The 12,917-nt window shown below is 47.6% G+C and overlaps 1 protein-coding gene across 1 annotated transcript; it reads right to left on the reverse strand.

The window, feature by feature from the left end:
- Nucleotides 1-922: 922 nt before the first annotated feature.
- Nucleotides 923-9,021, reverse strand: DNAAF2 (dynein axonemal assembly factor 2). Its single transcript, XM_077267312.1, has 3 exons — nt 7,446-9,021; nt 5,769-5,915; nt 923-2,806 (listed from the first exon to the last, which is right to left on the reverse strand). The coding sequence occupies exons 1-3, from the start codon at nt 8,922-8,924 to the stop codon at nt 2,378-2,380; spliced, it is 2,055 nt and encodes a 684-aa protein (XP_077123427.1). The 5' UTR covers nt 8,925-9,021; the 3' UTR covers nt 923-2,377.
- Between the last annotated feature and the right edge of the window lie 3,896 nt (nt 9,022-12,917).

Below are 12,917 nucleotides of genomic sequence, written 5' to 3' on the forward strand. Positions count from 1 at the left end.
TCCGCTGTGGGTTTTCACCTGCAGTTTTCTATTGGAGCAGGTGTAAACCCGCAGCGGAATCCGCACAAAGAATTGACATGCTGCGGAATGTAAGCCGCTGCGTTTCCGTGCGTTTTTTCCGCAGCATGTGCACTGCGGTTTTCGTTTCCCATAGGTTTACATTATACTGTAAACGCATGGGAAACCGCTGCTCACAACGACCACATCCCAACCCTGGGAGTTGTAATTTTGCAGCCAACGTCATGAAAAGTGTAGGACTGGTGGTCTGGACAGTAAAGCCGGCGTCACACTAGCGTATTGCATCCGATGCGAGAGCATCGGATGCGATATGCTAATGACACTCGGCTCTCTGCTGCAAGCAGGAGCCGAGTGTCATGCGTCTGTGCTCCGATTCTCTCGCACAGGGAGGATCGGAGCACAGCTGCGGAGGAGGCGGAGAAATGAATTTCTCCATCTCTTCCATTGCTGGGGTCCGCTTTTAACGCACGTCACTCGGATGATGTCCGAGTGGTGTGCGCTGTCACTCGCACCCATAGGCATGCTGCGATTGTCTCGGACCGACAAAAAGTCGGCTGCTGGGAGCTGCCCCATAGCTGAACATTGGTCCGAGTGCAATGCGATCGCATTGCACTCGGCCATTTAAAACGCCAGTGTGACGCCAGCCTAAGGCCGATGTCACACTTGCAAGTGTAACACGAGAAACCCGCACAAGTCTCTCGCATCAATACCTGACACTGCCACCGGCACTCGGGACCATAGTGGGCGGCTGCATGTATATCTGTGTATCTGACCACACCGGTCCCGAGTGCCGGCGGCAGTGCCGGGTATTGATGCAAGAGACTCGTGCGGCCTTAGACATATTGCAGTGAGCCAATACCTAAAGACTCGTCTACATGGTCGAAAAAAAACATCACAAAACGACTTGTTTTTAAATTTTATCTGCAACACAAAAAACAATAATGAATTCTTATAACAATTCGATTAGTTGGATTTTTGGCCCCGGTAACTGCTGAGTATTCAGCAGTTGCCAGATTCCAGCAGCAATTTTCTACCTGTTTCGCCGAGATCAGTTCACAGTTTTGGCAAAAAAAAAAAAAATAATTTTATATATACACACACAGACCAAAACAAAATATATTTGTAAACAGGCTCGCAGGCTCAGGAAAAATCATCATCATCATCTCCTCTTTGGCAAATAAAACAATAACTTATCATTAAGGCACAACCATCTTCTAGAAGAAGCAAACAACGCACAGGTCCAAGTGGGGTTGTCAGCGATGAGGGATGAAGTCTCTTTAAAGGATTTGCTCACCATTAGAAAAACCTGAAAACCCAGAACCACCTAAAAACAGCACTGTCCACAGGTTGTGTGTGGGATTGCAGATCAGTGCCACTAAAGCTCCGATACCACTGATACCTGCAGACAGGTGTGGTGCCATGTTCAGAAGATGGCAACCATGTTTTTATTATCTTCTACAACCCCCTTAGAGAAGACATTGACCATTCCAGTAAATACTTGTATTCCCCATAAAATAATTTTTGGGAGTTTTGAGTAGAACCCTGTATTGTGACATTCCTCTGTTATTCCTCCGGGAAATTATGAATGAATACACTGCTGGGTGTATATTTTTGACAATTGGATGTACCCCAAAATCATTGACAAAATGATCATACACTTCTAGGAGGTTTAACAGAGAAACTACACGATGCAAAGTTAGAAGAGGAATACTACTACTACTACAGTAGACATGTTCGGTTTGGCCCGGAGTCTTCCTAACATGTTCGGCCCAGCGCAGAGGACGGTGCGTGGCATAGATATCAATGTACACTGGAGACAGAACCCGTGTGCCATGTTTCACCCTGCGCTAGGCAGAACACATCAGTATTGCCCGATCCAAAACATATGAGAAGACAGAACTCAAGGGGATCCAGGAGCCCACTCCTCCCCCAAAAATGCCAGGGGCATGCCTTGGTTCACAGATTTGATTTTGTCTCCCACAGGAGAGATACTGTCAGGCCATGACACTGACGCCGGAGTATGTCCTTATTCACACAACTATATGTTCAGTTCAATGTTACAGCCACAGGTCACCTGAACCAACGGCATCACATCATGTGACTGTCAGGCTGTTCGTTCAGATATTGCAGAGGTAACAGATCGGAAAATATCGCCAGAGACTGAGAATCCAGATCCCCTATATACCATCTTCTCACATATCAGGAGAGCCCTGCCAACCAATCCATGCTCAATACCGGCACATGTCTGACAAGTTTGAGGAGACACAAATGTAACACGCAGAAGAGAAGAATGAAAAATGCAACCCCTAAATAGTGATGAAATTGAATACCCCTACCCAACCATATCTGCCCGGAATAATCAGTCTAGATCAAACAACAAGGCGTTGTCGAACTTAAAGGCACATTGTGTTCTGTGGTCGGCAGGGACGAGGGCAGAGCTGTAAGAGGAGGCAACGTCCCTTAGGACCTGCTCTGTTCTGGAAGGGTTGGGTATAGGATTTTGCACAAGTTTCGCACCATCCGGCAGATCTTCATCAAGTTCTTTGGCCGGTGTGCAGAGATCCTCAGTAGAGTGATCGGTGCCCGGTAGTTGGACAGGAGGCTGTGCAGCGGGTGAGGTAGGGCAGTCTATGGCTGGGTGTGGACTTGGCCATTTTTCCTCTGCGGTTTCATCGGTATCGGACTGGTCTGCGTTATCCGAGTGGCTGCTCCCCAGGTTCGTCACCCCGCTCAGACCTGATGATTGATCTCCGTCGGTCAATAAACAGTCCTCCTCCAGTTCTGGTTTCTGCAGGTGAAAGAGAAGTCATTAAATATTCATCAAGAAGATCTTAATCTTGTTACAGTACAATGAGAGGAAGGTTGGAAAAGCCATTAAAGGGGTTGTCCGCTCAAAACATAAGTCTGCAGTCATTGTGTGTGACTTCAGACTCATGAATCCCCCAGCACACGCTTTGTGCACTGCGGTGATTCGCCGGTTTCAGACCCGGGACTGAAGAGTATGTAGGAGTTATACATACCCCTGGCAGTGGGCGCAGCCTCGCTCCATACACTTGTAATGAGCCGAGGCTGTGCCCCAACAGTAGGAGTGGCCGACTAGATGGCACGACCTTGCTCCATACAAGTGTACTGAGAGAGGCTGTGCCCACTGGCCGGGGGTATGTATAACTCGTACACACTCTTCGGTCCCAGGTCTGAAACTGGCAAATCACTGCAGTGCACAAGTCTTCAGCCACACTCAGTGACTGCACACTTATCGGTTATGACCTTTTAACAAACAATGACGATTAGTTGTTCCAGTTTTTTGGGTGTAGTAAAGGATAAGCTTGTTGAAAACAGTCAGTAAGGCCACAGACGAGAAAAATCACTAACAGTTTAGCCCATATAAAAAGAGGGAGACCATTTTCTGAAAGACCAAAATCAGTCTCGCTCTTAGGGCTCATACTCACTTGCATGAAATACTGCAGAGTCTCGCATGGTAACACCCGCCTCTGCCGACGGCACTTGGGAGCGTGCAGCTCCATGTATTGCTGGACTTCTGCTCTGGAGTGCCAGCGGCTACCATGTTACCATGCGAGACTCGGCCGTATTTCACGCAAGTGAGTATGAGCCCTTATAAATGGACTAAACTATCAGTGATGTGCTGGTTTACAGCCTTGCTGACTGGCTCCAATTAGCTTATGAGGTATTACACCCCTCCCCCCCCAAAAGAAAAAAACAAAACAAAAAACCTGACATGCTCTCCATTATAGTTTTTACATCAGTGGATTTCCACTCTTCCCCTCACTGTAATACATTACAATGAGGGGGATGGTTGGAAAATCCATTAATATAAAAACCATAATGGAGAACTTGTGTCTCAGTTTTGCATTGTGTTCACATGTGGCGTATTTCTGCAACAGGTCTTCTTGGTAATGGATGTGCAGGTCTCCATGGGGAGGCTGCAGGAACCAACCAGAATACACTGTCCTGCAGACTTTGCACTACTTACCTAGGAATCCAGTAATCCTTTATATACTGCAGGGGTGGTCGGTGACGTTGGGAATGAGCTGCGAACTATAGAACAAAAAGTGCCTCTTTGCAAATTTTTCCATTTGATAACAAAACATGAAGAGGCTCCAGACCGAGGGTCCCCTGATCCAGCTGGTGCCTGACCTGCAGTGTTAGGAGAGGGGGGCTGCGGCTCCGTACAGAGAACCAGGCCCTTGGGGCCACCTCTGCTGTCATTGCAGGTCGGGCACCAGCTGAAATTGGAAACCGCTCAGTGTTTGGGAGACCGTCTCTTTAAATAATGAGCAAGACGTGAAAAAAAAGTATATAAATAAAGAGCATGTGTCAGGGTATATGACGACATCTGGGGCAAACAGGTCCCGTTAGTCACAGCGTGGTCACTAAGTAAAAAAGGAAAGACTACATAGAGGCAGGCTGGATAACCCCCAACTAGTACACTCATCTATCCACGGGGCAGGCGATATGTGGGGGTCCTAGCACACATCTATGTGAATGGAGTCAGTGCACATGCATGATCCCCGCTCCATAGGAGGAGTGGTAGTTTCATGTGCACGAATTCCCACAGACAAAAATGGGATGGTGGGTGCATGTGCACTGGCACTCCATTCACAGAGATGTAAGACACCTGTCCTTGGCATCAGTGGTGGTCCCAGCAGTCAAACACCATTAATCAAATGTATTACCTATTATGAGACAATCCCTTACAACTTTTCTTTGTACATAAATTGGCACCAAGAAACTCAGCCACCATATTAAAGGGTTTTTTGTTTGTTTTTTTTGCGATCACACGATATTGCTTAGCGTCTTTTTAATTAATATCAGATTTGTGAAGTCCGGGCACATGGCACCCGCACAGATCAGCTGTGTCCAGTGACTTCACCAGGCTGATTGGTGGGGGGGGAGCAGATACTGAAACTCGCTCCTGAGGACAGGTCGTCAATGTCGTGGCCTGCGAACCTCTAAGGCTGCCGTCACACGGTCAGTATTTTACATCAGTATCTGTAAGTCAAACCCAGGAGTGGAACAATTAGAGGAAAAGTATAATAGAAACATATGCTCCACTTCTGCATTTATCACCCACTCCTGGTTTTAGCTTACAGATACTGATGTAAAATACTGACCAAATACCGCTAGTGTGACGGCAGCCTCAGTGGACTGGACTAAATCAACTATAGGATATGGCACATGTATTACGAGAATACCGCAGCTGCAGGACTATTGCAGAGCTGCTGCAGAACATCATGCTGATCACTACTGGCAAGGAGCTTCCTGTAGGGTGTAGATTGGTGTTAGGCTGGAGGGGAAGGGACTAATGCCATTGTCTGGACCTACAAGGGACATGTGTCTATACTGCATAAGATGACACTACATACAATCGTAAAGAGGTTGTCCACCACTTTTACATCGATGACCTATCCTTAGGATAAGTCATCAATGTCTGATCAGCTGGGGGCTGACACCTAGCCGATCAGCTGTTATCTGTGTCCGGAAATACTCACTTTTGGAGCTGGCTGTCTTAAGATAGTGGCCGCCGCAGGGTACTACACATCACCTCCTATGCAAATCACTAGTAGGCGGATGTGCAGTACCAAGCCCCGGCCACTACCAGAAGATGGAGCAGCTCTGCAAGAGTAACCGCCAGCAGCCGCCAACAGACATTGATGACCTATCCTATGGATAGGTCAATGAAAACGTAGTGGACAACCCCTTTAATAATAGACATTTAGGTCGGCACTTACATTCAGCCGGATGTGGGCTCTTTTGTCTGTCATTTCCATGACGTTTATCAGCGGCTGATCCACCGTGGTCGACCATGGAATAGTAGAAGGGCGTAAACCATTTTCTAAGAACTCAGACACGTTCTCTTCATTAATAAACTTTCTCTCCTACAAAATAAAAAAAAATATAAGGAAATAAGCGTCAGATAACATCTTGCATACAATTATGAAGTTAGCCATTAACCCTTTAAGGAATAGGAATTTTAACACTTGTAAACGACTGGGCCAAACGATGGGAAGGGAAGCCGGCCTCTGGGAGCCACAAACATGAGAATAGGGGCCCACGTCAGAAGTAGCTGCTATTATGTTACAGCTTGCAGTTATTACATGTGCCAACAGATGGCAGCATCCACAGGCATCCCAATGTAATGCTACACTCGGACTTGCACCAACATGATCTAGATCAGTGGTTTCCCAAACTCCAGTCCTCATGGCCCCCAACAGATCATATTTGTAGGATTTCCTTAGTATTGCACAGGTTAGAGAACATGTGGCAATTTCTGCTGATTTGATAGTATTGGACAGGTGCTGGAATAGTTAGGGGGATGCAGAAAACATGATGTGTGGGGGGGCTGTAAGGACTGGAGTTTGGGAAACACTGGTCTAGATCAAACTTGGCATCCTGTACCAGTGCAGACATTGAAACTACAACTCCCAGCAAGTGTACCATCTGTGCTCCTAAAGGATATTATTATTATCCAATTAGAAATGTAGTATAGTTCTCCAGATTCACTATGTCCCTTTACTCATGTGCAGGCTTTGCAGGACCTTCGTTATCCAAGTTTAAACGATTGATATAATAACAGTTAATTGGTTAGTTACTTGTGTTCATAACCGTGGATAACTAAGATCAATCAATGCCTGCACATGAGGAAAGAGACACAGCGAGTCAGGAGAACTATACTACATTTCTAATTGGAGGCATTTGATAATATTACACCTACTACATATTGGGATAGGATATTGGAGAAATATAGCCATCACCTAACACAATTGAACACTTAAGACAACATGATCTCAATCCACTACCGTAAAGAGCAGTAAACACCCCGATGCCGCTGATCTCTATACCCAACGTGCACCTTTTAGATACAAATCCCCAGAGAATGCGATCCCAGTACTATGCATTGTTCTGACCCTCACTTCTGGATCCCCATTACATGAGAGATACGGAACACAGATCAATAATGTAAGCGGACCCCACTGCCCACTCAGTTATATAGAGCCGCATCCACACATCCATGTGTCACAGACCAGTTGTAGGTCTCCCCAACTCAGGAATATAGGAGGCTGCCCGGCGTGGATCAGGAGACCTGCAGCAGAGCAACACATGGATGGGTGAATATGACATAAGGCTTAATATTTTTTCTATTTAATAGGAGGACACACTGACCATGCCCTACTCTGATCCTCACAATGGGATGAGAATATGACATGCTCCTGGGCTCACAGATCTCATACTCTATATGTGATATTAATGCATCCATTCTATTCAATGGACAGTGTGTTGTCCAATAAAAAAAAAAAACAAACAAAAAAAAAAAAAACACACAAACAAGCAAAACAAAACACACAGCTCACAGCCATCTCCCATGGAGGAGGGACTGCTGCTGGATGCAGATAGAACCTACTACTCACCTGCAGGGAATTGCTGTTCACACCAAAGAAGAGGTTCTTCCACGGGCCGAAGCACTCGGAGGATTTGGTCAGCTCAATGACCATGTTGTCCGCTGACACGCTGACCACGATATCGTGGGTGTTCAGACTATACTGCGGCAGGAAGGACACAAATAAGACGTATGGAGAGTTACCAGTGTGCACACAGAAGCGGATCTCGCACTGGTAACTGCTGGCCTCGGACGTGACGCTGTGCTTGTCGATATCCTTCACGTGGATGATGAGAGTCAATGTGGTGGCGTCCTGGGAACAAGTGAATAAGGGACATTCGGGGTGGTCCTGAGGCTGGGAACATAGAGGGGTCATCTCTGAGTCTTCTGCGGTCCTGCTGGGCTGGGGGGAGTCACTGTCTGTGGGGCTGGGGGCCGGCAGGTGAGCCGGCATTAGTTTGGGGAGGTTCTCCTGCACCACGGGCAATGTCACCACCAGCTGCCTCTTGATCTTGTTGAATTGGGCCGTGCCCCGCTCGTCCTCCACCAGGTAGGGCAGCTTCAGCTGCAGTTTGTAGGCCGCCGGCTTCACGGACTCCAGGCTCAGTTCCTTGCCCTTAATGTGAAGGGTGGCGTCCTCAGCACAGCTCAGCAGCGGCAGGTCCACGGTGATCACCAGCTCCTTGGGCACCGGGCTGGGCACGGAGTCCCTGGCGTCCCGGTAGTCCTGCAGGTCCGGGTAGGAGCGGTGACGGATGGTGTACCGCGGGACGGTGGGCTCCAGGGAAGCCGGCCTCTCACGGTGGGGCTTGATGGGCAGGGGCCGGGTGGTCTTCCTGCACCTCTTCTTCTCATCGTAGGGATAGGGGAAGCGCAGGGGGTCGGCGGGGTCCTGGGGCTTGGGGGCTGCTCCAGCCACTGGCTTGCGGATGACGGCAGTCTGTGGGACCCCCTTGTACGTCTCGCTCAGGGTCGTGACGTTGGTGGTGTCCAGGGCCACGCTGAACTGCTGGGCCACGGTGCTCAGGGCGGTCAGGTCCACCATGGAGCGGAACTTGGCACTGCGGGAGGCCAGGCGCAGGGTGTCCGGGTGGAAGACCACGTCGTAGATGAGCTCCCTGCCGCCGGCCGGGCCCTTCTCCTCCCTGGGCAGGGTGAGGGTGCAGGGCAGGCTCCAGTGCTGGCCCAGCCGCCCCTCCTTGTCAGCCCCGGCCACACAGTGCGGCTTCCCGACCACAGCGTTGCTGCACACGTTCAGGTAGCACGTCTGGCGGCCGTCCGCACAGGTCCGCAGCACATGGCCGGCCTCGGGGTGCACGAACTGCACGTCCATCCCCCGCTCCCGCTCCATCTCACGGATCTCCTGCTCGTAGCGGCGCCGGTTCTCGGGGTTGCTCAGCTCCTCCGCATACTGAGCGAAAAGCTCCCGGAAGCGGGCGTCCTGGAAAGCGACCTTAAAGCGCTCCAGCTCCTCCGAGGTCACGCTCAGCTCCTCCAGCTTGGCCGCCATTCTAGTCCTGCACTGATCACCTAGGAGACGGGCGCACAGTGATGAGCCGAGAACAGATCTGCGACAGGGCGCTGGGCGACGACTTATGAGGAGTTCCGAGGCAGGGCGGGGATTGGCCGGCACGCTGACACGTGGCGAGGAAGCCACGCCCTCAGCCAATCAGGAGAAAGCGTTGTGCTGGTTGCCATGGTGAGCAGAGACCGCGGTTATTTACAGAAAAAGCGGCCGTGGAGCGTGTACGGAGAGCTGCTGTGTACACACGGCGGGGGGGGGCTGCGGTGTCCCAGCATGCACTGCGCCACAGCATGGGGGGCCAGAAAAGGCGAGGGGGACCTCCTGCGGCCAGAGCCGCTGCAGAATCTCTGCTTTCAATGCTAATTGGCTGGTTTCCATTATAAAGGAGGACATTCGCAAACAAATCTGGGGTCAATCTGCATCTAACTTGTGTAAGATTGGGACAAAGGGGCCACATGTGACTCTGCACTAAAAAGGTTATTCCCCAGAATAAGGGGCGTTTGCCCTGCAGCAAGATGGGGAACCCAGGAGCTCAAGGGTGCAGTGCGGAACCATCATCCGTGGGGGGAGTGACTTTATGGATCGCATATCTAAAGCCTCCCTGGAATCAATCATAAAAGCAAATTCATAATAAACTTTATTGAGGACATTAATCAGAAATACACTAGACATGATACAAATATGACAAATAATTAAAAACAAGGGGAGCCGGGGGATCACATAGACTATAAACATAATGTATAATAGGAGAGTATCCTAGCCAAATATCAAATATTATTCATTAACAAAGTGCTAGGCCTATAATAAATCCAGATGGTGCAGGAAAAATAAATAGAAAAGTGCTCGGTACGTACAACACGGTGTATATGTATATACGGGCGTTTCACACGTGGCTTTGTCAGGGAGCGGGGGGCAGCAGCGGTACCTCGTATAGGAGGAATCCTGGTTAGTAGATCTACCTCATCTTTACCTTATGGAGAAAGTTAGAGATTACAGGTACCGCAAAGTGCAAATAATAAACACATATACACCCCGCCTTATACGTACTGAGCACTTTTCTATTTTTTTTTTCCTGCACTATCTGGATTTATTATAGGCCTAGCACTTTATTAATGAATAATACTTTATCTTTGGCTAGGATATTCTCCTTATCCTATTACAGATTATGTTTATATTAGATGTCATCCCCGGCTCCCCTTGTTTTTAATTGTCATATATTTATCATGTCTAGTGTATTTCTGATTGGTGTCCTCAATAAAGTTGTGTTTATTATGAATTTGATTTTTTGTATTACACTTTTATGATTGATTCTAGTGTTCAAGCAGTTTTTGTTTTTTTTGGTATAAGGTCTAGTTGTCTACTTGAACCATATTTGCATATTTATTAGGTTATTTCTACTCATTTTTTTGGCTTAAACTTTATGGATCGTGGTTGTCCTGGGTACACACAGGAGCGCTGCGGCAGCCTGGGGGCACTGATCCACCGTCAGCCCGATAGTGTGGACAGGTTATTAAGCGTCCGCTGATTGGTCCAACAATCCAGAGTCCTAGAAACTCATCCATGGTCAGACATTTGTGATTCCCTCCTACATGAGCGCATGGTCGCTGTACATTAGTGTTAGGTCAGTTTTACCATCACAAATGTAAGAATAAATAGACCGAAAAAGCTTCATTACACCATTACTGACGGACAGCACACAGATCGTACGCAATGCCATCCGTGGGATTTCACAGACCCATATAGTTCCATAAGCGACTAGGATCCACGCATTACCATAGGTTACAGATCATTGGGGTACGGTCTAGACAGCTTGTCTGCAGAGAACAATCCAGTGTAATGATACCGGTGTATGACAGTGGCCTTTCTGTCATAGCGAAAATCTGTTATTCGCATAGTCCTAGCTAGAAGGAGCACTTCAACAATACATCATCAACATAATCTACTACGGTAGGTGCCATATAGATAAGAAGTGAGAAGAAACACAGTAGTAAAATTAAAAGAAATACTTTCTTAAATAACAAAGATAAAAAATATAGTTAAAAAGACAGGGCAGAGTAAAGCCTCTAAACAAATGGGGAGCAGTAGCAGCAGCAAGTAATTAAGTGCCCAGTAAAGTGGAATGTAATTCTAAGCGCCCCTATAAAAAACAAACAAAAAAAAACACAATTAGGCTCACATATAGTCTTTAAATCCAAGGAGATGGCAGAAAAAAACCATGTGAGCCACAACTGTTCTTTTGTAGGATATAGCTCCAAATTGTGGTGCGTTCTATTGCCTTTAACTCTTTGGGCTCCTGTTCTATCCATTGATTTATAGGCAGTTTTTACTTGCACTCGCATTTGTGTATTCAGTGCTATATGGCAATATTTGTCAGCCGAACCATTTTCCACCATCCCCCCCTTCCTTTTTTTCTGCCATCTCCTTGGATTTAAAGACTATATGTGAGCCTAATTGTTTTTTTTTTTTATTTTTTAGAGGGGCGCTTTAAATTACATTCCACTTTAGGGCTTGTTCACACTTTGCAGATTTTGCTGCGGATTTTTCCGCGGATTTTTCCGCAGCGGATTTGGAAAAACCGCAGTGCAAAACCGCTGCGGATCCGCAGCAAAAACCGCAAAGTGTGAACATAGCCTGAGGGTATGTTTCCACTGTCAGGATGGCCGGCGGTATCGCCGCAGCGGCGAAGCCGCTCGGCGCTAAGCCCCGCCCCCTTTCTGGGACGCGATCATGCCGGATGTGTTAACTCTTCACATCCGGGATGAGCGCTCGCTCCCATAGCGCCCTGTGATATGCCTTGCGGGGACGCTGCGTCCCCGCAAGGTGTACGGACATGCTGCGATCTGAAAAGACGCGCAGCATGTCCGTAGTCGCAGGGCCGCCGCGTGCGGGTTTCCACGCATAGTGGAGACGGGATTTCATAAAATCCCCTCCACTATGCTGGAACATCTGGACGCTGCTTGTTTGACACTGCAGCTCTGCGCAGCGTCAAACAAGCAGCGTTTCCTGACCGTGGAAACATACCCTTAGGGTATGTCTCCACGTTCAGGATTGCATCAGTCTTTGGTCAGGATTTTATGCAAGTAAAATCCTGACCAAAACTGCACCTGAGGTCACTGGCAGGTCACCTGCGGTGTACCTGCGTGTTTTGCTCATAGTAGCAACATGCAGCGTTTTGAAAAAACGCACAACGCATGCGTTTTCGCGGCAAAAACGCATGCGTTTTTAAACGCATAGTGAAGTCTGGATTTCATAAAATCCCATCCACTATGCTGTAACATCTGGACGCTGCGTTTTTGACGCAGCAGAAAAACGCAGCGTCAAAAACGCAGCGTTTCCTGAACGTGGAAACATACCCTTACTGTGCACTTTATTACTTGCAGCTGTTACGGCTCCCCATTTGTTTAGAGGCTTTTTACTCTGCCCTGTCTTTTTAACTATATATTTTTTTATCTTTGTTATTTAATAAAGTAGTTCTTTTAATTTTACTACTGTTTCTCTTCTCACTTCTTCTCTACATGGCACCTACCATAATAGATTATGTTGATATTAGTGAAAATCTGTGTATACAACAGAAATCCTTAGCCCAGATTTTTCTGGAAAGAAAATGTGGACCTTGTACCATGTGCACAACTTAAGTAAGCCAAATGGTGTTATTAGACTGAGGCTGGGGCAGGTGCTGCAGCTGTAGAAGGGGCTTATGCTGCTTCATACATTTAGCGCCCCTTTAGGCTATGCTCATATATTGAATTTCTGATGAGTATTTTCAGCAATTTTATTGTTCTTGTGCATGCTGATAAAGTTTAATGTCCCCCAAGAAACATGATACAACTTCCTTAGGTTTTGCACCAAAAACGCAGGTATCGGGTCTTACTGTGTTGTAGGCGCAATACTCAGCAAAACCTGCTATTTGTAAGCAGCTTTACTGCCAAGAGGTTTTGCCTGCAGAAAAATAAAGCAAAAACACAGGTATTTACTCAT

This window comes from Ranitomeya variabilis, chromosome 1 (assembly GCF_051348905.1).
Source record: "Ranitomeya variabilis isolate aRanVar5 chromosome 1, aRanVar5.hap1, whole genome shotgun sequence".
Taxonomy (NCBI): Eukaryota; Metazoa; Chordata; class Amphibia; order Anura; family Dendrobatidae; genus Ranitomeya; species Ranitomeya variabilis.

What these genes read in the sequence shown, in the direction of transcription:
- DNAAF2 (XM_077267312.1), bottom strand. Translation starts at nt 8,924, where the DNA reads ATGGCGGCCAAGCTGGAGGAGCTGAGCGTGACCTCGGAGGAGCTGGAG. An exon ending in TGAACAGCAATTCCCTGCAG is followed by an intron (nt 5,916 to 7,445) that starts GTGAGTAGTAGG and finishes TTTATTTTGTAG; the next exon opens with GAGAGAAAGTTTATTAATGA. An exon ending in GAGCCCACATCCGGCTGAAT is followed by an intron (nt 2,807 to 5,768) that starts GTAAGTGCCGAC and finishes TTTCACCTGCAG; the next exon opens with AAACCAGAACTGGAGGAGGA.